This window comes from Euprymna scolopes, chromosome 18 (assembly GCF_053919585.1).
Source record: "Euprymna scolopes isolate OS-2025 chromosome 18, ASM5391958v1, whole genome shotgun sequence".
In the NCBI taxonomy this organism is placed as follows: domain Eukaryota; kingdom Metazoa; phylum Mollusca; class Cephalopoda; order Sepiida; family Sepiolidae; genus Euprymna; species Euprymna scolopes.
In genome coordinates this window covers 96,623,534-96,647,969 of record NC_136499.1, presented here as the reverse complement: position 1 = coordinate 96,647,969, position 24,436 = coordinate 96,623,534, and the positions used below count along the sequence as shown (strand labels likewise).

Sequence of the window (24,436 nt, the reverse complement as noted above, 5' to 3'; positions counted from 1 at the left end):
TGATTTTCATGCCTTGCACCTGAAACTTATTAATCTCCCTGGATTAATTACCAAAGAAAAAATATATAATTTTGTATTGCATCAGATATATTCATGGAACTGATTAAACAAACTTTATTTTCCTTTTCATAAAAAAAAAAGAAGAAACGTTTTTATGCAAAAATGACATTCTGCCTTAGTCAAAGGAAGATTTCTATTTTTTGTTTTTCATTACACATTTTAATACAAATCCTATCAGACTATTTAAAAAATATATATAAAGTCCTCGTGACTATATATACAATTATGAACATTGCTTTACGCCAGAACATTTTCAGAACATTTTTACATTCTCACAAACTTCGGATGATTTATCCATTTATTCATTCATGTGTTGCATCAGCACACACATAAAATATGTCAACAATAAAAGCATGATTCATTATTTCTTGCTATGTTAAATAAAAATCAAAATTATTAATTTTTATATTCGACGTTGTCTTGATGCTGATTTTGACGCCTTTTTAATATTTTATTTACGTTGAGGAATTAGAAAAACGTAATCTCATTAACATTGTAACATCGGCGACACCCATTGTTTTTAAATGTTCACTGTTGTAGCAGTGATGACACTCTCCATTGATCTGGTCCCTCATCATAACAAAAAAATTAGATTTTTTTTTTTTTTTTGAACTGTTTAGTTCAAATAATTAAAATTTGTTAAAGAATTAGAATTTTAAAAAATACTACAGTCCAAAGAATTAGAATTATTTAAAAAAGTTTAACAAGGAATTAGAATTCTTCTCCCTTAAGAACGCTTTTGCCTCATTATAGCAACCCCAAAACTTGCTCATACTGTTTAGATCCATGTTGAAAGGGTTAATGTTTTGCCTTGTTTATTCAAAGGGGTTAGGTTCTCCCTTAACACCGGTTACAGACCCACCTTTCCCCCTAACTCAGAATGAAGCTGGATTTTCAGACCCCGTCTTTATACTACATCTCTTTTAACTTAATTTAAACACCTTTAGTTTTTAGAGATATTCGAGTCTGTTATGAATGACTATCACATTTAAAATTGTCGCCAACAAATATTTTAGTCTGATATTAAGAACTTTACAAACATGATTATTATTGAAAACGCTAGAGAATGCATTAGATAATAAAGGTCTAAATATAAAAATATGCATTGGCGACAATTTTAAATGTGATATTCGTTCAAAACAGACCCGAATATCCCTAAAAATCAACTTTTTAACACTAAGTTTTTAGTTGGTACTCTAGTGTACATAGCCCCCCCAAAAAGTTTGCTTATATACCGATTTGGTGCTTCTACAGAATTTGAACCAAAGAAAACCCAAAACGTATGTTAGTGTTTAAAAAAAAACAAAAAAAAAAACAGTTAGTCGTAATGGTAAAAATCCACAGATAAAACAGTTGCTTCAAAAATTCAAATAAAATTAGTCTATAGGCTAATATATATAAGATTCTGATGTTCTTTTTAATAACAGCAGTTGTAAAAGTTATTAATAACGGCGTATATTTTAACAATTTTTTTCAGCTTTTTCTTTTACAGTTCACATACCTGATACTGTTTGGATTTTCCCCAATCCATACCTCATAAGGGAAGGGAGCACTATCTGAAACATGTTCACTTTTACTGTTCAAAAATGAGCGAAAGATTTTATCAGCTTATTGACTATGTGTCACTGGATACTTCCTGTTTGATGTAACATCCTGCACATGTAGCTCTAATTTTAATCTTTAACTTATAATGGAATTTTCTTATTTGCTACTTAATCTATCTTTCATGTGGAAAATTCTGATTTTAACATTATTTTAACACACCTATGTCCAATATTGCTACAGATATTTGATTGAATGCATTTATTTGAATTTATTTATTTTTCTGATGCAACATATTTATTTTTCATTTGTTTCTATTTTTTTTAAATTTTTACATCAGTAATTAAAATGGATGAAGGCGATTCGCTGAAAAAGCCGCATCGTAAGCGGCAGAGTGGAGTAAAAGCTGAAAAGAAAAAGAAGAATAAATATTTGGACACTCAAAGACCACAAGACAGAAATCCCAAAGCATTTACAGTTCAGTCGGCAAGAAAAGCTCACAAAGCCGTACAAAGGTATTTTTTTTTATTACTTCTCATTTATATTTCTGATATTATGATTTGATTTGGTTGTTTTGTTTTATGGCATATCAATCCTTTTCGGGTTATTTAATGCTGAATCCAGTTATTTTGGAAATAATATTCATGTTGCATCCAGTTATTTTGTAGAAGGTTTCTATTCTTCAAGCTCTTTGCATCTTCAATTGCTAGTTTTTAGTTTTTTTTTTTTTTTTACACGGTGGTCACCACTTATCAAGGCCCGGAAGCCACTCAGGGATAATTGTTATTGCAAGTACAGTACGTTAGTGTGGAGATTTAATGAAATGTTTATTTAAGAGGGCGGCTCATTAGGAATTTGTTAACGTTGGACTTGAAGACATCCAAGTTGTAGTCAGGTGGGAAGCAGGCAGACGGAACAGAGTTCCACAGACGTGCAGTTCTAAGAAAGAAGCTTTGTTCATGGAATCCATGTTTTGATTTAGGCACAGACAAATAGTGTGGGAAATTTTTCACAGTGGATTCAGCTAGACGGATGTTTGGTTTAGTTGTTTTATAGTGGATTCTATCATTTTTATTCCCTGACCTGCACAACATGAATGAGTTTTGCAATGGGAGAGGGGGAAAAAAGGTAACAGTATTAATTTTTGGTACATTTTAAGTTAGGAAACCAGTCAAGAAGTAGGGAAGATAGGAAGAGAAATGGGAAAAAGGAAAAGGAGGGTTGTTGTTTTGCTTTTGGTTTTGCAGAACATAATTCAGTTTTACAAAAGAAAATAGAAAAACAAAAAGAATTTATGTTGGGTGCATTTCGTCTCAGGAAGCCAATATCTTCAGACAGCCTGATCTGGAAGCACCAGCTGATATTATGAGATGCACTGCTAAACAAATCTGAGTAGAATTAGCCCTCTAAATCTTGACCTGCAATGTTCCCCTTGTTGTCAAAAAGCGAGATCCAGTGATCAACTCAAATCCACATCTTCCAGTCACTGATTATGTCTACCTTAGTATACAGGTGTGAAACCTGAGGATTTTTAGCATCTGATCTCTATAGAATATGGAAGGCATCTAAGAAATTTTGCTGTTGGAATCATGATTAGATCTCACACCTTGTTTGTCATGAATGATACAGAATTTTTTTTTATCAAATTATTGATCATAGCAAGGATAAATATCCTCCCCCTCCCAATCATAGGAGCCTTGATTGTCGTACAGGCGGTCGGGTTTCAAGCCGCACTGATGAGCTGTGAAACAGTACTGTATGTGGATGACTATATATATATATATGTGTGTGTGTTGTATACTTTTTATTTATTTTACATAAGCATTTATGTGTCACTACACATTCATGAACATGTTTCGGTCAGCCAGTTGCAAGTAACTAGAGACCTCTTCAGGCGATGCTGCTTATGCAAAAATATTGCTTGAAGAGGTCTCTAGTTGTAACTGGCTGACTGAAACATGTTCATGAATGTGTAACATATAAATGCTTATGTAAAACAAATAAAAAGTATATCTTGCTCTACTTTGGTATTGAGCACTATTGTATTAATCTTGTTAAAATTTATTGGTTGTTGCAACTCTGAAAAATATTAACTTGGAATAATATTAGCATTACAAGTTGATTTTTTTCTTTTTAGATAATTGTTATTTTTCAACTTGCATAAAAAGAGATATGTAAAAGATACTTAAAACCGTTTGAATTATGCAAATGCCATCAGTAGTTCAAAAGTTATGAGAATTTTAAGTGCCAAAATTTATGCTTTTCCCTGGACATTTTTCTTTAGAAAAAGTGGACTAAATTACGGACCTCAACATTTCAAGAAATTCAGTAATTTTGCCACTATTTATTTATTTTTCAAGCTATTTTCATGAAACTTCGTACTCTTATGTAAAATTGTGTGCTCCTTCTGATTATGCAGTCAAATCTGATGTATCTCTTTACCATAAGCCATGAATTATAAATTAAGATGTACAAATTTTAATTTTTTTTTTTAACTGACACATGGTATCATACAGTTGGTGTCTATTTATGAACAAAACTAAGTATTATAGTGGTATTTAAATATAGCTTTATTGAGAGTAGGTATTTACCTGCTTCCCCACCAAAGGAGAGCTTATGCTGGGGTGTAGCCATTGAATGCCTAAAGAGCATTCATGGCTGGTATTTACTAATCCCCTTAAAGAAGAAAAAAATTGAGTAGATATGAATTAATCAAAGAAAATTTTTCATATAGATTTTGGATTTCTGTAAAGGATGGAAATTCCCATAGTCGACCAGAACTTATGCATTTTGGAACCAGTCCAATTTTCAATTTTGTAAATCCTCTCTATCTGGCCCAAAATATACCTCTATTTTCTGAGATGCAAGCATAAATCGTACTCTACATGAATCCTCGATGTAGCTTTCACAGGACCAGAATACCAGGAATCCTGATAAGCAACAACTATATATTCACCAGTTGATGATAATTTTTATCATTTCTATTCTGTTGTTTTACTGAAAATTCAACTATGTAAACAAAGAAATAAAATGGTAATTTTTTACCTTGTTTCCACCTTAACATTTAAAAGGATTACTTTAATAGGTTTTAGGGTATGCTGAAAACGAATATCGCATTTAAATTTTCTGCAAATAAGTAGTTTTCCGGATATTTAGCAATATCATTTCTTATGTTATCGTTGGTGACCATCTTGGTAGCGCGCAAACGTAACCCCCCGAGAAACTATGTGCAAACGCATGTACCAAGATGGCCACCAGCAGTAACATAAGAAATGACATTGCTAAAGCTACTTATTTGTGGAAAGTTTGCATGTGATATTCGTTTTCCGAATACCTGAAAACCTTAAAAGGTAAAGAAAAATGTTAAGGTGGAAACCAGGTAAAAAATTCCAAAATGCATCACAATGAAATTCTTTATCGAACCACCTAATTATTATTATTATTATTTAGATATCCTCAGTTAAAAAAACGTGTTTGTCTTACAGATTCGAAAAATGGTCTTGACAATGAGTTAAAAATAAATTCAAGTTTCACAATATACTTTATTTAAATGCTAGGTGAAAGTACAGAATAGTTAACAAAACACCCTTCCTTCCCCATGTTAAGAGTGGGCTTCTAAATAATAACATTATTATTTCAGTATGGTAGCATAAGTGCACAAGTACCTTTTATTTGTTTGATATATATATATATATTTTTTTTTTACCACTTTATAAAAAAGTTATAAATACCATGATAACAGAAACGCATGTATTTAGTACAATTTGTTGTTTTTTGACACTTTTAGTACATATGTACTAAAAGCATAAAAAACAACAAATTAGTATTGTTTGAAAATCAAATTTGAAAAACTTGAAAATAATTTTCTTAAATTGACAAACTCAGAATAAAAAATAAAACTGATTTTTCTGCTTTCGTTTTGAAAGCAGAAATACAGTTTTTTTTTTATTCTTTAGTCAGCTGAGTGCATGGCAAGCTGTTTTTCCCAAACAGATTTGAATTTCTATAAAAGATTACATTTTAAAGAAATTTCCGCACAATTAATAATTATCAAATGTTTACATATTATACATGAAAATAATTCTGAAACTATTATCTATATGAAAATGGATGATATATACCGATTTATCTTATCAATTTTGAAATATTCTTCGTAACTTTGCTTCCTGTGGTCGTAAAAATATAAATCAAAGTCCAGTAGAGATGGACTTCTATGCTTATATAGCCTGTAAAATTTCAGCCATATTTAATTAAATTTGACCCCGCGCATATGTATCCAAACGTAACGTATGAAATGTAAACATTGAAAAAACAGTTTCCCTTTTTGCTGTCGTCATTTTTTACCATTTTTTCATTGTTAACTTGGAGCATAAAAATATTGAACGCATAAAAGAAAAATAAATTAACATCATTGGAACGCTTATTCTATTCTTATTCCAGCAATGTAATTCTTTTAAAAATTGACCCACAAATAAAAAAGATATGACTTGTTGAAGCACATTAGGCATGTAATATTGCCGATGTCTACGAAAATACAGCATACACTTGTAATGCTAATAATATACCGTATATTTCGATGTATAAGACGACCTTTAAAGTTAAAAAATCATCTTTAAAAACCAATATTTCATACGATACTGGGTGTTGCAATCTCTAGCCTACCTAAACAAACATGGTTTTGTGATTTAGCAGTTGTCTTATATAACTGATATATGATAAATTTATTAAAATTTGCTTCAATTTTGTACCTTGTTTTATCTGATGGTCACTTTATATGCCAAAATATACGGTGTGTGTGTATATATATATATATATATATATATATATATATATATATCCCCAAAACTTCTGGCCTTGATGGAAGGGAGACTAAAACTTGCTGCTATGGTTTCAAATGACCTGAAATAACAGCAAGGGGAAACTTGATTCCAAATATTTCTCATATGTTATATCTCCCCTCTTTTGGAAATAGGGTACGATTATGAATATCTCCAGTATCAAATAATCTTTATATACTGTGAAATTTACTTTACGCATGAAAACCAAAGAGGGGAGACATAACATATGAGAAATATTTGGGATCAAGTCTCCTTTTGCTTTTATTTCAGATCATTTGAAACCATTGCAGCAAGTTTTAGTCTCTCGTCCATTAAGGCCAGAGGTTTTGGGGAAATTCATCTGCAAAACTAGGAAAACAAATGACTATGATTGAAACATTTTATGGCTGTAAAAATAGTGCCAAAAATAGGCTCTGGATGATGGATGATCCCCTAATGTGCGATGATCCCCTTAAGGGCAAATATCACATTCAGGTCATTAGCTTTCCAATAAGCCTTCATTTGTTAAATTTTAATCAATAGTTGCTGAGACTTGGAACTTATAAAATTGCCAAAAAAAGGTGGTATATCTATATATATGGATATAGCTATACTTATAGCCAAATTGAATATTGAAATGCTCGTATCTTTAGTTCTATGGGATGAAACTACATGACAATTTGCAGGCTATTTGAAAATTATAATACTATTCTATAGTTAAAATTTTATGACAATTGGTAGAAAAGAACCTATATTTTTAAACCAATAAAATATGCCCAAATTTGCCTACATTTGTATGTATAGTGTCCTGGCAGGCAGCTTCAGTTTTGCTGCTTCGGTTGTCTCCCTTGTGACCTTGCTAGGCCACTAATATATATATATATATATATATATATATATATATATTTATTTATTTCTGTGGAAATCAACTTTATTTCCTTATAATATATACCAATCCTTGTTTAAGAAGCTGAATGTAATTACAGAGCAATATAATGAATGAATGACAAAAATCTATATTCCAAAGTTTATCATGTTGACCATCTTACAATTTATTCCTTTAATTCAGTTGACAATTACAATTCTTGACAGTATCTGTTTCGTAGCACAAAATCAATCAATTATTATATCAATTAGTGAATCTATTTTGTCCTTAACTCATCAGAAGAAATAGCAATGATCAATCCATCAAAAGGAAATAAAGTGCGTTTTGACATGATGAAAATCCAAAAATTAGAAGAGAAGCTATACATACCTTATGTTTCCATTACGCCATTTTGAATTTTTGAAAATTTATTTTATATATATACTAGCGAGGGGTACCCGGCGTTGCCCGGGTGTTTTTCGGGGTATGTGAAAAAAACCCGAAGCGTTGAGGACGCGCAGTTGGAAAATAGTAAAGTGTTTAAAAAAAAACAGGTGCGCATTTTTGATTGACGTGATGGCGATAGGTATTCAGCAGTTATTTTGTGCGGGACAGTTTTGAATAAATGGGTTTGTTTGTTTTTAAAAACCCGCTCCCTCGTCTCGAAATGAAAGCTACAGTCTGATATGATGAAGTCGACATTGAACAAACTGGCTTTCGGCCTGTGATTAGAGTCGAGTTTTGCTTTTTTTTATACCGAAAACTGAATGTAACGCGTGCCGATGCGGGAAATGTGGAATAATTAACGTTTGAAAGTCAATAAAATTAAATAGAGAGGCGAGCTCCATGGATAATTTGTAGATATTACAATTTATAGATGATATAAAAAGTTTTTAAAAGTTGTGAAGCGAGCAAGCGCTTCTTTGAAAGAAGCCTTTCGTGGACATCGAGGAAAAGCGAACATACACACACACATACATACATACATACATACATACATACATACACGAAAAAACGCTTTGGATAATCACAGATTTCAAGGTAGTTCTACTAAAATAGCCATATTTTTTAAACCAAAGCACTTCAAGTCTTCAAATTACTACTGTTTTGTTCGGAAATGAATATACTTTCAAATGAATTAATAAATATGAATGTACATTATATATTTTAAGAGTTTTAAGCAAATAAAGTGATAAAAATGTGAACGTCATAAAATGGCGTTTTCGGTAAGGTTTTGTAATGACCTCCCCCCCCTGTTTTCTAAAGGTCCCTACCGTGATTGTATGAAGAATTTCGTCATGAAATTTGGGAACCAATCAGAAGAGGTGTTAATCTTAATACTGTCAAGCGTCCGAAATATTTTTGACCATTTCTTTTTTTGTCGTATTAAAAATAAGACTTTAATATGACGAGTATTGAACATTTTGAAAAAAAAATTCTTCGGACACCCAGTAGTAAGTAAATCAATCTTTTTACTATCTTTATCAATTAAAAGTATTATTTTATGTTGAGTAGGACCGCGGTAATTGATAATTTAAAAGGACCTACCTGAAAAAAAAAAATTGTTTCTATTTCTCGAATTTGGTCAAATGAAGTTAGTATTACTAGAAGCAGCAGCAGCAGCAGCTCCAGCCTGTAGAATCAGCGATAGCACAGTGTAAACAACACGCATTCTTTAATTTTTATTCAAGAACGAATTAAGAAAAGCATGAAAATATGAATATAAATGTTCTTATATGTTAGAGCTATTTTGTTATCAGAATAACATTAGTTTAGAACTATTCGGTTTTCAGAATGTATAATAACAACAATCCCAACCAATTCGACATTATGAATCTGTTGCAATTTCTCACATTTCCCGTCAAATTTAAAAACATGGTTAAAAAAACAAAATAAACTTTTGTAGATATATAGCTTGCATGCACTTTTATTCTTTAAATTAGTTTTGAACAGCGAATTAAAACAATGTTTTACTGCGAACAGCCACAAATGTTTTTTTTCAAAATCAAAATAAGTATCAAAATCTCGTTTATACATAGATTCGAAAAAGTTGTCAAAAAACAAATATATAACAAATAAATGTTATCAAAGGCAAGATAAGTTACTTTTCTACCTAACTGGATAATTTTCTAGTGTTTTTATTTAATGTAACATGTTTATTCAGCTCGAAAAACGTACAGTGTTTACCGATGTATTGGAAAATTAAAAATGGCGCCCGGCCCGACTCTCTTTGACACGGTAAGTTTGAGAAAAGGAGTTAAAAATAAAAAAAAACTATACAAAATACTGTTAAAAACTCACCGAATATATATCAGCCTATGTCACGGTAACATATATTGAGCGAGTTTCTAGCAGTATTTTGTCTACTTTTTTGTTTTTAACTCTTTTCCCCCAAACTTACCATTTCAAGAGAGTCGGGCGCCATTTTAAATTTTCCAAAACATCGGTAAACACTGTTTTCAAGCTGAATAAAAATGTTACATTAAATAAAAACACTAAAAAATTATCCAGTTAGGTAGAAAAGTAACTTGCTTTTGATAACATTTATTTGTTATATATTTGTTTTTTTGACAACTTTTTCGAATCTATGTGTATAGTAATACAAACCCTCAAAATCTATATCAATATTCTTGAAATTTTAAAAGCAGTTAGAAAACACATCAAACTACAATTAAGAAGCTTTTTATTTCGTTATTTTTTTTTTTCTACTTATTAAGTGAAAGATATTTTTACAACCTGCTCCAGCGTAGTATAAACGGCCTATAGAATTAACACCTTCAACCTCGAAAATAGAAATCAACAAATTTTTGAATGTTCTCTTTGAAAAAAAGCTCTCTTAACTTCACCTCTAATCCAAATTATGTGTGGCAAGTCTCCTCCTAAAACACTCTTTAACCCTAACAATAACACTAAGTTCGAGTGGCAAGCCCCCCCTCCCAACAAAATACCTCTGTCAGCCACATACAAGCATCTAAAACAAACAAACAAAAAATAGATCCTTCCTTAAAGAAAAATACACATAAAAATAAATTGGTTAACTGTCCTAAAATGCTAGAATGGCTAGGAAATGGTGAATTATTTTACATTAAATTTTTGTGAAACTAACCGCTCCCCCCTCTAATATTGTTTTTGTTAGCTTTGTCTCTGTCAAGTTTTCAGTATGTTCACACATAATTTTCCTTAGCCCTACAATTAATTCAAAGTCCGAATGGCAACCCTCCCCATATTTTCATTGCATAGAAACCCTCTTAAAACTACACATAATCATCTTTAAAAAAAAAAAAAAAGCATGCATATTTTCCCATAGAAAAAAAACCAGTTAACTGCCCTAAAATGCTAGAATGACCTGTAATAGGAAATTATTTTACATTCAATTCTAAAATAATTTGTTTATCTTTCATTAAAGTTTTTCATGGCATTTTATACATAATTTCCTAAAAAGGTAGAATCACATTTTGGAGGGGTGGTCAGAAGGAGTTGAGTGGGGTTAAACAGAAGGTGTTAATCTACAATAATACCAAAGAAATATTGCAATATATTCATTTTTAAATGGTCTTATGTTTAGATTTAAGTTTTTTGTACATAAAGCACATTACAATTCAACTTTGAGTTCTCCAACTTCTTTTCTGTTTATGGATACATGGCATTTTTAAGGAATTGCTGCATATTTATGCACATTTACTGCAGATTATTTGGAAACCATAAACTTTGGGAGATTTTCAGTTGCATATTCTGATTCCTTGTACAAAAATACACTTATATGGTAAATTTCATTTCTTAGTCTTGTGTTTTAACAAAGATATGACATTTTTACTGAAAAAGTAGTGTAAAAAATGTGACGAAACGCATATGGTCTTAAAGAGGGAAAAATATCCAAACGTGTGAGGCACAAAAATAGCCATAACTTCCTTAATTTTAATCAGATTTTAAAAATTTAAAAAGATTCTTTCTTAGCTCATCAAGCTCTTTCTATGCATACCAATATTGAAATATTTCAAGCTATTTCAATTTTTTCATGTGTATTGCTAGTTTTATACAAACGTGAGGGTAGAACCCTTTTATGAAAATACAAATACATTTGAATTTTGTAAAATTTTAACAATAGGTATTAGACATAATAAAAAATAAAATCGAATGGTAAATCTGTCGGTCTCTACTTCTAAAGGCAGTATAATATGAAAACTCAGAGACTGAATTTACCATTGAATTTTATTTTTTCACCATGGATTCTACTATTTCTTATTTTTTCAACCAGATTACAAAATCTCAATTTCTGAAGTTTCAGTTTTATGTACTCTTCCAGAAATATTTTGTCTTTTTTAACATAACTTGACTATTTACTTCCTCTGATTAGAAAAGTATAAATTTTCAAAACTCCATGGAATATTTTTGGAACTTTTGATGATTCAATAAATAGTATAAATTTTTCGTTCATTAAATAGTATAAATTTTTCGTTCATTATGGTTTGTTTTCTCTAAGAAAATAAGTGCATGAAGTCGGCCATTTTAAATTGACATCTTAATCTGACTCTGATATTCTAACAGCAGCAGAAAATCTATGACAAAAATTACTCCAAGATTTCAAATTATTCATTCCGGGATTTGCAAGGTTTTTTTCACTTATTTATTATAAAAATTCTTATATTTTAAATGTTTGATTTGTTAAATAATAATACTTGTTTTTCATTTTTTAGAGCTGAGGATAAAAAATCTAAGAAACACCACATCCCAATTGTTGACCGAACTCCTCTCGAGCCACCACCGATTATTGTTGCAGTTGTTGGTCCACCAAAAGTTGGCAAAACCACACTCCTCAAATGTATCACGAGAAAGTACAGCCATCAGAAACTTTCTACTGTGAATGGTCCTGTTACTGTTGTCTCAGGTAAGTTGCATGTGTTCATTAAAAATAGAAGGGTAAATGACCAGGAGGAATCTTTCACATTTTTCAGTCTTTTTTTTGGTCCCCCGATTTATCAGAGAGGGACCTATGTTTTTAGTGGCATCTGTGTGTGCGTCCGTTATTCTGGACGATTGCTGGATAACCGTCGATTAGTTTTTCCTGAAATTTTGCTACAAATTGTATTTCATTAAATAAATGTGAACAGTAAAGTTAATTTTTTTGTGAAAATTCTCGTTGCGTCCCCAGGGGCTCAAAAAAGGTCAAAAATGACCCAAAATGGCCGAAAATAACATGTTTTACTCCATAACTTTTGATCCATCCATTAGATTTTTCTGAAACTTGGCCAAAATGTAGAGCCCATTGTTACTGATATAAATCCAGTATGGGTGACCCTGGCAAAATTCTGGTTCACGTCCCTGGGGACTTTTAGTGCTAAAAACATCCCTTTTTGTGGCTCTTTTTTCATATTTCTCAACAAAAACTTGATATGTCTGACTATATAGTGTTTTTTTTTTTCACGGTGGCCAACTCAAATATACATATGTTAAGGCCTGAAACTGCACTGTTATCCATTTACATTGGGATTCGGCATCCCCAGGGGCTCAAAAGAGGTAAAAAATGTCCCAAAATGGCCAAAAATGACAATTTTTGTCCCATAGCGTTTGATCTATCCATTAGATTTTTCAGAAGCTTGGCCAAAATGTGGAGGCCATTGTTCTTAATATAAATTCAGAATGGCTGACCATAGCAAAATTCTGGTTCGCATTCCTCTGGCACTTTTAGGGCTAAAAAAACATGCCTTTTTGAAGCTCTTTTTTCATATTACTCAAAAACTTGACATGTATGTTTATATAGTGGTTTTCCATGGTGCTGAATTCAAATATACATGTCTTAAGGCATGAAACTACCGTTTGTCAATTTCACTGGGATTTGGCGTTCTCAGGAGCTCAAAAAGGGTCACAAATGCCCCAAAATTGCAAAAAATGACACTTTTTACCCCATAACTTTTTCTCATTCATTAGATTTTTCTGACACTTGGCGAAAATGTGAAGGCAACATTGATCCTTCATACTTCCCACATTCATCATTTCTTCACTATTTTTTGTGATATCATGTCACATGCAGCACCAGAGAAGGACCACGCATGCACAGCTTGTTGATTTTTGTTTGTCAATAAAAATCATTAAGACATTGAGGATATTTGAAGCAAGTTACATCATAGAGTAAAAGAGCTTCCGGTCTAATGGGTCTGGCCGTATCAATCTAGCTCCAACCTTCATCTCATCAATGCAATCTTGCATCCCTGTGCTCTGATGAACTTGATGTAAATACTCCTGACTAATCTGACATGCAGCAAGATCCCACCCCATCACTGTAGAGCTCCTTAGATCCTTAGATGCCACAAAGCTTTCTACTTTTAGTTTCTTCTATTGAACTGCTAAAGGTCCTAAGTAATTCACAATTGTATTTTTCAGTCGGCCACACTGAGTATTAAACCTTCAACCTTCAGGAGAATATCACTTTTACAACTGATTTTTCCAAGTACTCGAACTATTGCACAATAGGTCCTTGCAATACAATTGCGAATTACTTAGGACCCTCTATCTGGTCATGGTTGATGGAACAAGAGCATGCTACCCTCGAGAAGTAAATAAAGGGTTCTGTTCAAACTTCTATCCAAATTCCCGAGTTCGACAAAATACAGATGAAGAAGTTTGGAAATTACATCGACTGAAATGTTGTGAAAATGACACTTAAGATGAGAACAGTAGTCCGAAGAATCCAAATAATACAAAAATCATTGGACTAAACTAAACATTATGAATAAATACTTGAAGATATAAAATATTTGAAGCATAAAACCTTTTTCCAAACTTAATGAATTCAGTATTAAATAATCCAAAAAGGGTTGACATGCCGTAAAACAAAACAATCAAACCAAATCATTCAGATTTAACGATTTTATTTTTTCAAATGATATACGTGTATACATATATAATACCTACACGCTATCCCAAAACCCGATCACTCTCTTTCTGGCAGTTCAGTAAAAAAGAGGAAGATTGGGTCAGCTTATTTATTATGCATAACTAGTGACTTCCTCTCTGTAGCTCAAGATAGTTGTAACCCCTAACTGCTAATGGAAAATTTAATCTTCTTGTTTAAACTAACTTTGTGAAATTTTTCATCTTTTAGCCTTATTTTTACCCATCTTGAAATGTAAACCTTAATAATGTTTTTAAATTTTTCTTAAAGGCAAAAATCGCCGATTAACATTAATAGAATGTAACAATGACATCAACTCGATGATCGACATTTCTAAAGTTGCTGATTTGGTAAGTGTGTTTATTTGTTTATATGCTTCTTGTTCAGAATTCTCCCTATATTAAAAAACAAAAATGAAGAAAAATCTGTATGATGTATGTACCCGTGACGAAACAAAACAAAACTATCCTGTTGCGAAAATCATGTAAATTGGTCAAGTAGTTTTATTTTTAAATAAGATGAAATTTTATAAGTATCCCAGAAGTAACTGTCTCATCCCCCATTTTTTAAACAAATGTTAAGAAACAAAAATCTCAACAATAATCTATACTTACTAGATTTATGTTGGGAGAGAACTGAAGACTTCAACTTGCCTATGAATTCTGATTAATTGCTTAAAAATAATTTTCTTTATAAAAATTTTCTTCTTTATAAAAATTTATGTGATTTTTGGAATATGATATTTTTCTTTATCACATATATAATGCAGATTTTTCTTTCTTTTTACTTTTTTAATATTAGGAGAATTCTGAATAAGAACTGTTTATATTTCTATGTGCATGTATGAAAAAAAAAATTATTATTAAAATTACCCGCTCTTTTCTGTTCTGTGTTTTGGAGACTATTTGTATCAAAGGTTATAGTCAGCTAACATACTTCCTAACTTCTGACGTACCGCTACCAGAAGTGGTGATAAGACATATCAGTTCCTTTGGTTTTTCTCTCACGCCCATATCTCTCCTGTGCATGTACTTTTCTTTATTATGTTTTTCTGATATTTTTAAACTTTCATAAACATGTATTTATTTTATAAATTCAAATAAAACCTTTTATTTTAAAAATTAAAAAAAACTTATTTAAAAAATTTTACAAAACTTATTTTAAAAATTTAAAAAAACTAATTTTTTAAATTTCATAAACATATATTCCTTATAAAATTTCAAATTAAATAAAAAATTTATTTTTAAAATTTTTTTAAAAGTGCAAATAAAGACTAATTGTGTTATTTTTATCTTTTTATAATTTTGTTAACTTTTATTGTATACTTTTTAATAATATCCTTTTCTTCTATTTCATTTCAATAAATTGCTTCACAATAGAAATACCGAAGAGCAATAAAAAGTGAAGGAACTGATTTTCCGTTTCACCGCTTCCAGTAGTGCTACACTGGAAGTTAGGAAATATGTTAGCTGACCATAACCTTATCAAAACCAATAAACTGGTCTTGTATGAATAAAATGGCTTTGTATGAATCTTGAAGTTATTCAACTAATATACTAATTTACTTTGAGTGGAACTCTTTACTGTCATTTGAAAATTTTTGTGTTAAATTTTTACCCTTTATCTACATTCTGTTATCAGATAAATTAAAATGAGATTTTATTTTCTTAAAATACATGCCAACATTCTGGAAATGTTTAAGGAGAATGGTGTTGACTTAAAAATGGGGGTTCACTTTATTATATTAATTTAACCTAAAATGATCACCCAGTTCTTGACCATGTAACATAGAACAGGATATTTATCTCCCTAACAGGGCAGGAAGATGTATCACAAGGTTGAAAAAGTGGACATTTGAAAAACCAGTATCTTCAAAGAAAAGCTTTTTGGCCTGCAAAATATGCTTGCACAACTCCTTCGGCATTCCCTGTTAGTGTTACTTTGGATGATTAACAATAAACTAACCATTTCTTAAAAGGTGAGAAGGCAAAGCCTGGAAGGGTGGACTTCCTAAAGCTGCACAGGGCTATACTACAGCCAACAAAGAACAAACTGTCTCAAGAATAGTCTAGACTATATTCCTCATATAAAACATAACATAACGCATATAAAACATAACAAGTAACCATTTTTTAATTATTTTTTAAAAACCGAGTCTATTTTAGATCTTTGTTTCATATTGGCCACCTCAGACTTAGGTGTTGTGTTAAAAGTAATATTTTTGGCAATCTATAGCCTTGTTTGGAGTAGCATTTTCATTACTAAACATGCCGATTGAAGATATTCTTTGTAAAGAGTTGATCCATTCTTATATGATATGAGGTGAAAACAAAAACAAAACATTAATCATAGTTTTCGTATTATTTGGATTCATCGGTCTACTGTTCTCATCTTAAGTGTGACTCAAGATGAGAACAGTAGTCTGATGAATCCAAATAATACGACTAACCAATCCTCATCTCAAAAATTCAGAAACTTCAAATCATATATATCATATATAATCATGTCTATATTTATATAGACAGCAAAGGCAAACACTACTAATCAAAATGTGAAAACATCCAACAGCATAAACATTTCAGGAATGTAACAACAAACACAAAATAATCGTTAACAAAAAAAAAATTAAGAAAACGGGGAGACAAATAATAATTATTCAATAAAATATAATAATAAAATTACCCTTTCTGAAACTACATTGGATGTCCTGCTGATTATTTTCTCGTCTTGTAAAAGAAAAGATTTTATTTTTTGGTTTTCTAGATTCTTTTACTTGTTGATGCCAGTTTTGGATTTGAGATGGAAATATTTGAGTTCCTCAACATCTGCCAAGTTCATGGTTTTCCTCGAGTGATGGGTGTCCTAACTCATCTGGATACTTTCCGAGATGGAAAGCAGTTGAAAAAGGTTAAAAAACGCCTTAAAAGCAGATTCTGGACTGAAATTTATCAAGTGAGTATTTTAATCTATAAATATAAAAGCGAAAATGTGTGTATGTATGTATGTATGTATGTATGTTCGCTTTTTGTGTATGTCCGAGAAAGGCTTTTTTCCGAGAAGCGATCGGTTGGCTCACTTCTTCTTAAAACTTTTTATATCACATCTAAATCATAATATGTACGAGTTAACAATGGGGGTCGCCTGTCTATTTAATTTGTTTGACTTTGAAAAGATGAATATTCAACATTTTTTGACTGCTGCATGTGCATTAAGCTTTTTCGTATAATAAAAGCGAAACTAATTCTGGCGGCATTTTTCCGGAAACGTCCGAAAGCAATCAGCTTTGATCAATGTGGAGTTTCTCCTTATATCAGACAATTGCTATTCAATTTGGACAATCCCTTTTTTATGGGGAGCTGGTTTTCCCCACAACATCTTAGTGAAAAAAAAAAAAAAAAAATCCTGCTCTGCAGTAAATAAAATACTGCCCCGCAGTAAATATAATACTGCCCTGCAGTAAAAGTTGACTTCATTAAGTACGGGCACCTGCTAAGTTTTAATACTTAAATAAATTCAAACATCTTTCTGTTACTATTTCGTGGTGGCCCAGTGGTTAGCGTCACACGTTTTTTTTTTTTCACACTTTAATTTCAAACTTCGACTCAAGGGTTCGGGTTTGATCCTTCATACTTACCTACCAAAACTTTTTTTTTTATTTTATCCCCCCCGAACACAAACACCCGGGAGTTTTGATTTATCTAAAACCACACACATCTCCGAACAACCGGGCAATGCCAGGTACTCCCCCACCTAGTAATCTATATGGCAAATAATTTTTGCTGTTTGTGCAGAATCGTAGATTTTGAAATAAATGCATTTCACATGAAAACACTATTACATATTTTCATGTCATCTCAAAATTAGTATAAATTCAATAAATTATGGGAAGTGATCCAGTAAAAAAGTAATTATAAGTAAAAATATTTATTGAGTTTATTGATTTATAGAGTTTTATCGTACATTTTAATATGGAAAAAGTGGTGCTTATTAAGATTTACACTCATCGTGGAACGAAAATGTCATATTCCAAAAATCATGTAAATTAATCAAGTAGTTTTTTTTTTTTAAATCAAAAAAAATCAAATTTTATGATTTTTAGCAATACACTTACTCCCAGCCTCTTCTTCACTTCCTTATAAAATTTGATTTTCTTAATTAAAAAAAAGAACTATTTGATCAATTTATGTAATTTTTGGAATATGACATCTTCGTTCGGTGAAGAGATTTTTTTATATATTTTTTTCTAAGTATAATTCTAAATAATGTTATAGTATGCTTCAGACCAGTACTGCCATATTATGGTATGCTTTCCGTATGGCAATTCTAAATTAGGCTATATCCCAGAATTGCATATCGCATATAAAAGTGAAAATGTGTGTGTGCACTTTTTTTTGTATGTCCACGAAAGGCATTTTTAAGGGGGAGGGGTCACTAATTCTTACAACTTTTTGTATGCTTTCTAGATTATAATATCTCCGATTTACGAAACAAGGTCGTCTCTATCTTTTATTTGAGCGACTTTTATGTTACAAAATTCGTGCTGTGATTTCATTTGTCTATGGCGTGATGTTTGACCTCGAAAAGCAGGCGTTGACATTCATTTAAGCACCTGCTTTTTTAACCGTTTAATTTCAACCATTTTCACTTCTCTGCCCTGTTAGCGCCGTGGTAAGTTATCAGGCTTTCTTTTCCGACTTTGCCTTAAGGTTTTGGGTTCGAGCCTACCTGCCTCCTAAAACTTTTTTTTTCTTTTACACCTCCAAACACCGGGCATCCCTGCTGGTTTATAATAAAGGAAAAATAAAAGATATCAATTGTGAAGTGCTACGACTTGAATGACATGTTAGTTAGATTCATGATCAGCATCGTTATCGTCATAAAACAACCCAGTGAGATGTACAATCGGCAAAAGAGAAGGAAATGACAGAACACAAGAACAAGGATTACATATCTAGTATCAAGTTGCAAGGTTCTTTTAGGGGATGGCTACTATACAGCGAGACATGATGGAGTATGTAAGTACATCCACTGGACCATCTGTAAAACATTTAATGTAGCAGCAAATCCTGGGAACACCAACCTGAAAGAACAATTGGAAATGACTTACATACCATACATTATGACCATGTAATCCCTACAGCCACCTACCTTGAAAATACTGCTGTGAAACCTGACATAGTTATATGGAATAAGTCAGAGATAGTTACAACCTTGGTTGAAGTGAGTGTTCCTAATGATGGAGGTCTGAAGAGAGCTGAAAGAGAGAAACAGACCAAATATCAAGGTGTCATGTATCATATGAAAAGAAATTGGAATCTTAAGGAGATATCAATCATACCAGTTATTATAGGTGCCACAGGGCTTATGAAGAAGAACCTGAAGTCCTACCAAACTAATATTCCTGGTGAACCAAGTGCAAAAGAGATCCAGACAATTAAAGCAGGGCAATGTTGGCAGCTGGTTTAGCTGCCCCATACCCAGCGTTACAATCTTCAAAGGAAGAAAATTAAAAAAAACAAAAATTACATATATAAAATATTTTATTACGCACTAAGGTTTAATAATTTAAAAAGAACATGCCAACAACACCCAGTGGGTGAGAGAGGAGTTGAATGAAAGAAGAAAGATTAGCAAAATAAACGATATCTTTTCTTTCCTTTTTTTCTCTCTCTTTTTTTTTTTTTTTTTTACTTTTCTATGTTATGCGAAATGATTAATTGAGTCCAAGCACAAAGACATATTTAAACATAACTATCTAAAAATATATATTTAACTCGGCAACTCAATGAGGACAGAATGGTTTGGAAAAATGAAGAGGGGAGAGAAGACTGAATGTAAAAAATACTTAGCTGAGTAAACAAATAAAATGTCTAAGAGAAGAATTATTTTTCCTTCGAAGGTTTGCAATGATTCAATATGTAGTGATATCATCCAATATAATCCAGTTCTCATTTATATATTCCTCCGCTTTACCATTGGGTTGAAATCGCCAATGTTCTATGATTATCACCACGACCACTACTATCAACAACAATAATAATAATAAACAAAAACTATGTGGGTGGCTTTTTCAACTAAAAATGTTGGGTTGGGGAAAAAGTTTGTAGCGTTTTTATCAAAGATTTTTATTTATTTCGACAAATCACATTGAATGAAGATGATTGAGAATTGTTTTATGATCAAAGTTCATTTTTTTCCGTCAATGCACAACTTGTTTGGTGACTCTCCCCCTTCAAAAGTGCTTTGAGACGCTTTTCATCGAGTTCAGAAAATCTTCTGCTGAGGGATGTGTCGATGATATCAAAATTGCCATTTTTGAACTTAGCCAACCATTTCCGTACTGCAGAATCGCCTATGACATTTTCTCCATTTACTTTGCAAATGTTCCATGCTACTTCAGCTGCTTTTTGGCCTCGATGAAAAGTGAAGAAGAGCAAGTGTTGAAAAAAGTTGCTTTTTACATCCTGGATATTCCATTTCTAAGCCTAAAAAGTAATAAAAAATTAAATTAGCCAAAAATACGATTAGCACAGTTTTGTATGGCAGGAAAAGCTCTATTGAATGATTGTTATATATTTTGTTGAAAAGCAAAAACGTTGTAAAAATATAAAAACGCTACAAATTTATTTCCCAAACCAATATTTACAAAAAACATATAAAAACGCTACAAATTTATTTCCCAACCCAATATTTACAAAAAAAATATAAAAACGCTACAAATTTATTTCCCAAACCAATATTTACAAAAAACATATAAAAACGCTACAAATTTATTTCCCAAACCAATATTTACAAAAAAAATATAAAAACGCTACAAATTTATTTCCCAACCCAATATTTACAAAAAAAATATAAAAACGCTACAAATTTATTTCCCAACCCAATATTTACAAAAAAAATATAAAAACGCTACAAATTTATTTCCCAACCCAATATTTACAAAAAAAATATAAAAACGCTACAAATTTATTTCCCAACCCAATATTTACAAAAAAAATATAAAAACGCTACAAATTTATTTCCCAACCCAATATTTACAAAAAAAATATAAAAACGCTACAAATTTATTTCCCAACCCAATATTTACAAAAAAAATATAAAAACGCTACAAATTTATTTCCCAAACCAATATTTACAAAAAACACATAATTTTTCTTTTGTTTCTTGTCATGCTAGGGTGCAAAGTTGTTCTACTTGTCGGGTTTGGTTAATGAAGAATATCAGAACCAAGAAATCCACAATCTCTGCAAATATATTTCTGTCATGAAGTTTCGACCTTTACAGTGGAGAATCAGCCATCCATACATGCTTGTAGACAGGTAAGCAATTAAATATCTTATATATATGTGCATAGCAGTTACATGATCTGAGTTCTATTTACTTTGCTGTTTACATGCAATCTCTTGCGTAAGGTTTTGTTTGTGGTTTGAGTGGTGAAAGCAGGCATTTGAGTTTTAACATGCCTATTTTAGCCAATTGAATTACAAACTAATAATCACTGCATAAGAGATTGCGTGTAAATACATTTGGCAATTCAAACATTTCTGTGCATATCCAACTTTCCTAATTTCTGCCCCAATTTTTTTTTGCATTTAAATATAAACAGTTCCAGAACAGATGCTGTGGAGACCTAGTACTAAAAAGCTCTTGTCCCTCACCTTAGCATGGCAGAATAAAATGAAATTTGGAAACTCAGTTCTATTTCTCTAGCTAGCCTGACTGCCAAACCAACTTGTTATATATTTCATGTTCCTGTGTTATATATATATATAGTATGGATAAATAGCTCTGTAGTTTAATTTTTAAGGATAAAAGAATAGCACTGTAGTTTGATTTTTTAAAATTTATTCATCAAACTTATCAATAAATTTATTATATATCATCTCTATTTGTATAAAGTTAGGCATGTGTATATGGTTATATATTTCTCTATATAGGATTCACTCCTAAACTAATTAACTGATCATTATGAATTTTGAAAGGGGTCCAAATGTAAACTATATTTAATTTAGTTTTATACAAAAGGGAACAAAGACAGATTCAAAGCCATTCTTGAAAATTCAGATACCTCAGATTTTTGTGGAATTTTAACAATATGTATTAAATAATACATTTTAATATTAATAAATATTCCCTGAATTCTTGGTTAATTAATAAATGTTCCCTGAATTTCAGTTTCTTTGGAGTATTTTAGAAGCCATAATATAAGCAAAACTCCTCATTTTTAAAATTCAAATATTTCAGATTTGCATGAAATTTGATCCATAGTCGTTTGACACTAATTAAATAAGATTTTCTTAAAATTTTTCTTAAGTTTTAAATTTGAGACATTTTCTAAAATCAAAATAATGCAATGGATTGTGATCAAAATTGAAATAAGGGTTCAAGACAAGACCATAAAAGGATATAAAATTAGTGTAAAACTGTATTGTTTGAAGAGTATTACCTGTGCTGAGATTTCTATTGTATACTAGAAAATAAACCTTTCTTGATTTAAATGGGAATAAAACTATGGTTCGTGAACGTTTTAGAACTGGAACAATTCAGATTTCAAACAAAAACTTCTAGCACCAAATGCCTCAGTTTTCTAACAAAATTTTGGTTCCTGAACCACACTGATAGCAGTTGAAACATACCGACTGATGAAGTGGTAACAGTTCTGTGCGGAATATTCTCCTGAATTTTTAAACACAAATCTGATTTTTTTTTTTTTTTATAAATCAGTCTAGGTTTTTATTTTTTTAATTTAGAATTTTTTGTAGGAAAATTCCACTGTATATCTACATGACCTGGTTGCATTAATTTGTTCAGTTGTAAATAAATGTATATATCGACATAAATAAAGCGGGAATTGATTAAAACACGCTTTGTACATATTAGTTCAGTATCTGGGTAGATGCCAGATACCTCCAGATTACAACTGTCCATTGCTTACATTCAGTATGCCGTCATCTAAAATTAGCAATAAATATATTTTAATCATCTACATCATAATTCAGGTCATAAAGGATTAAATACCTAAAAATAGTCAAGAAATTAACAAATTAATCTCTTTTACGTCATTTTTAATAGGAAAATGTGATTCAGTTTTCAAATGGCTTTTCAGAATGAATTATGTTTGAGAATGAAAGTTCCACTCGATATATTTATATATTCAAAACCTTTTTTTAATCATTAGAATGGAAGATATTACAAACCAAGAAGAATTACGAAAGAAATCCAAATGTGATCGGAATGTTTGTGTTTATGGCTATTTGCGGGGGACACACTTGAAGAATACCACAAAGGTTCATATTCCAGGTATGTAATATTATTTTTAATAATTTTTAATATTAATCATTATTTTACAATGAGTAAAGTGTGCAAACTGATTAATATTAACATTTGAAGAAAGAAATGCTAATTCAAACTCCTTTCCTCATATTTTATTTTTTTATGGAAATCGCTCAAGACAAAGCATGAAGCCACTTGATTTAAGGAGCTAATATGAACAAAAGTTGATCATTGCAAAGACAGGAGATGCCTATTGACCTTAGTCTTGAAAAGATCAAGGCTGTAGATAGAAGGAAAACTGAGTAGGAAGAGAATTCCACAACCTTGCAGTCTTTGGAAAGAAGCTACTGGAATAGGAAACTGCATTACAATTAAAACAGCAAATTGATGGAGACCACTAGACCAATGAGTCAAACAAGCTGGAACAAAGGAAGCAGAATAGATCAGACAATTCTAAGGAACACCTGCCATAATAGTATTTGTAGAAAAGACTAGCAACATCATGCCTGTGAGAGAGAGGTTACAGTGGAGAAGAAAGTGTGGAGCCAATCAAATTATAGATACGTTTCTGCAATTTATCAAGAACCTTGAAATGGGATCCAGATTCACCAGCCGAAATATGACAACAATACTCCATACATGGTCTTATAGTATATTTGCAGAGATAGAATAGTTTCAGGTATGAGAAAGCATTTAGAATGATGGAGAGAACCAATTTTATGAGAAGTAGAAAGAGCAATGGATTTAATATATGGACTCCAAGTCCACATATTATATTGATGAAAAAGTTTTAGAGTCAATTTCTCATCAAGAGCAGAGCCATCTTTTAATCAGTTCTTTTTTTAACACTATCATTTACCAGGGAGAATTATTTGGTGTGTCTGTGTCATGAGTATGTTTCTGTCCTGGGCAACCAACTCCCAGGGGGAATAAACGATATTACATAGATGGTAGACATACCAATGATGGGTCAGGGAAATGATATCCTGT

The 24,436-nt window shown here is 31.3% G+C and overlaps 1 protein-coding gene across 2 annotated transcripts in view; it reads left to right on the top strand.

The window, feature by feature from the left end:
• LOC145297694 (ribosome biogenesis protein BMS1 homolog) overlaps window positions 1–24,436 on the top strand; it is a 74,713-nt gene that overhangs the window by 3,627 nt on the left and 46,650 nt on the right. For both annotated transcript variants that reach the window (XM_080143895.1, XM_080143894.1), the window contains exons 2-7: window positions 1,943–2,117; window positions 11,979–12,169; window positions 14,444–14,523; window positions 16,937–17,125; window positions 21,350–21,492; window positions 23,352–23,473. In XM_080143895.1, the coding sequence (XP_080000021.1) occupies window positions 1,951–2,117; window positions 11,979–12,169; window positions 14,444–14,523; window positions 16,937–17,125; window positions 21,350–21,492; window positions 23,352–23,473 (892 nt within the window). In that variant the 5' untranslated portion in view covers window positions 1,943–1,950. The remainder of the gene's footprint in view (window positions 1–1,942; window positions 2,118–11,978; window positions 12,170–14,443; window positions 14,524–16,936; window positions 17,126–21,349; window positions 21,493–23,351; window positions 23,474–24,436) is intronic.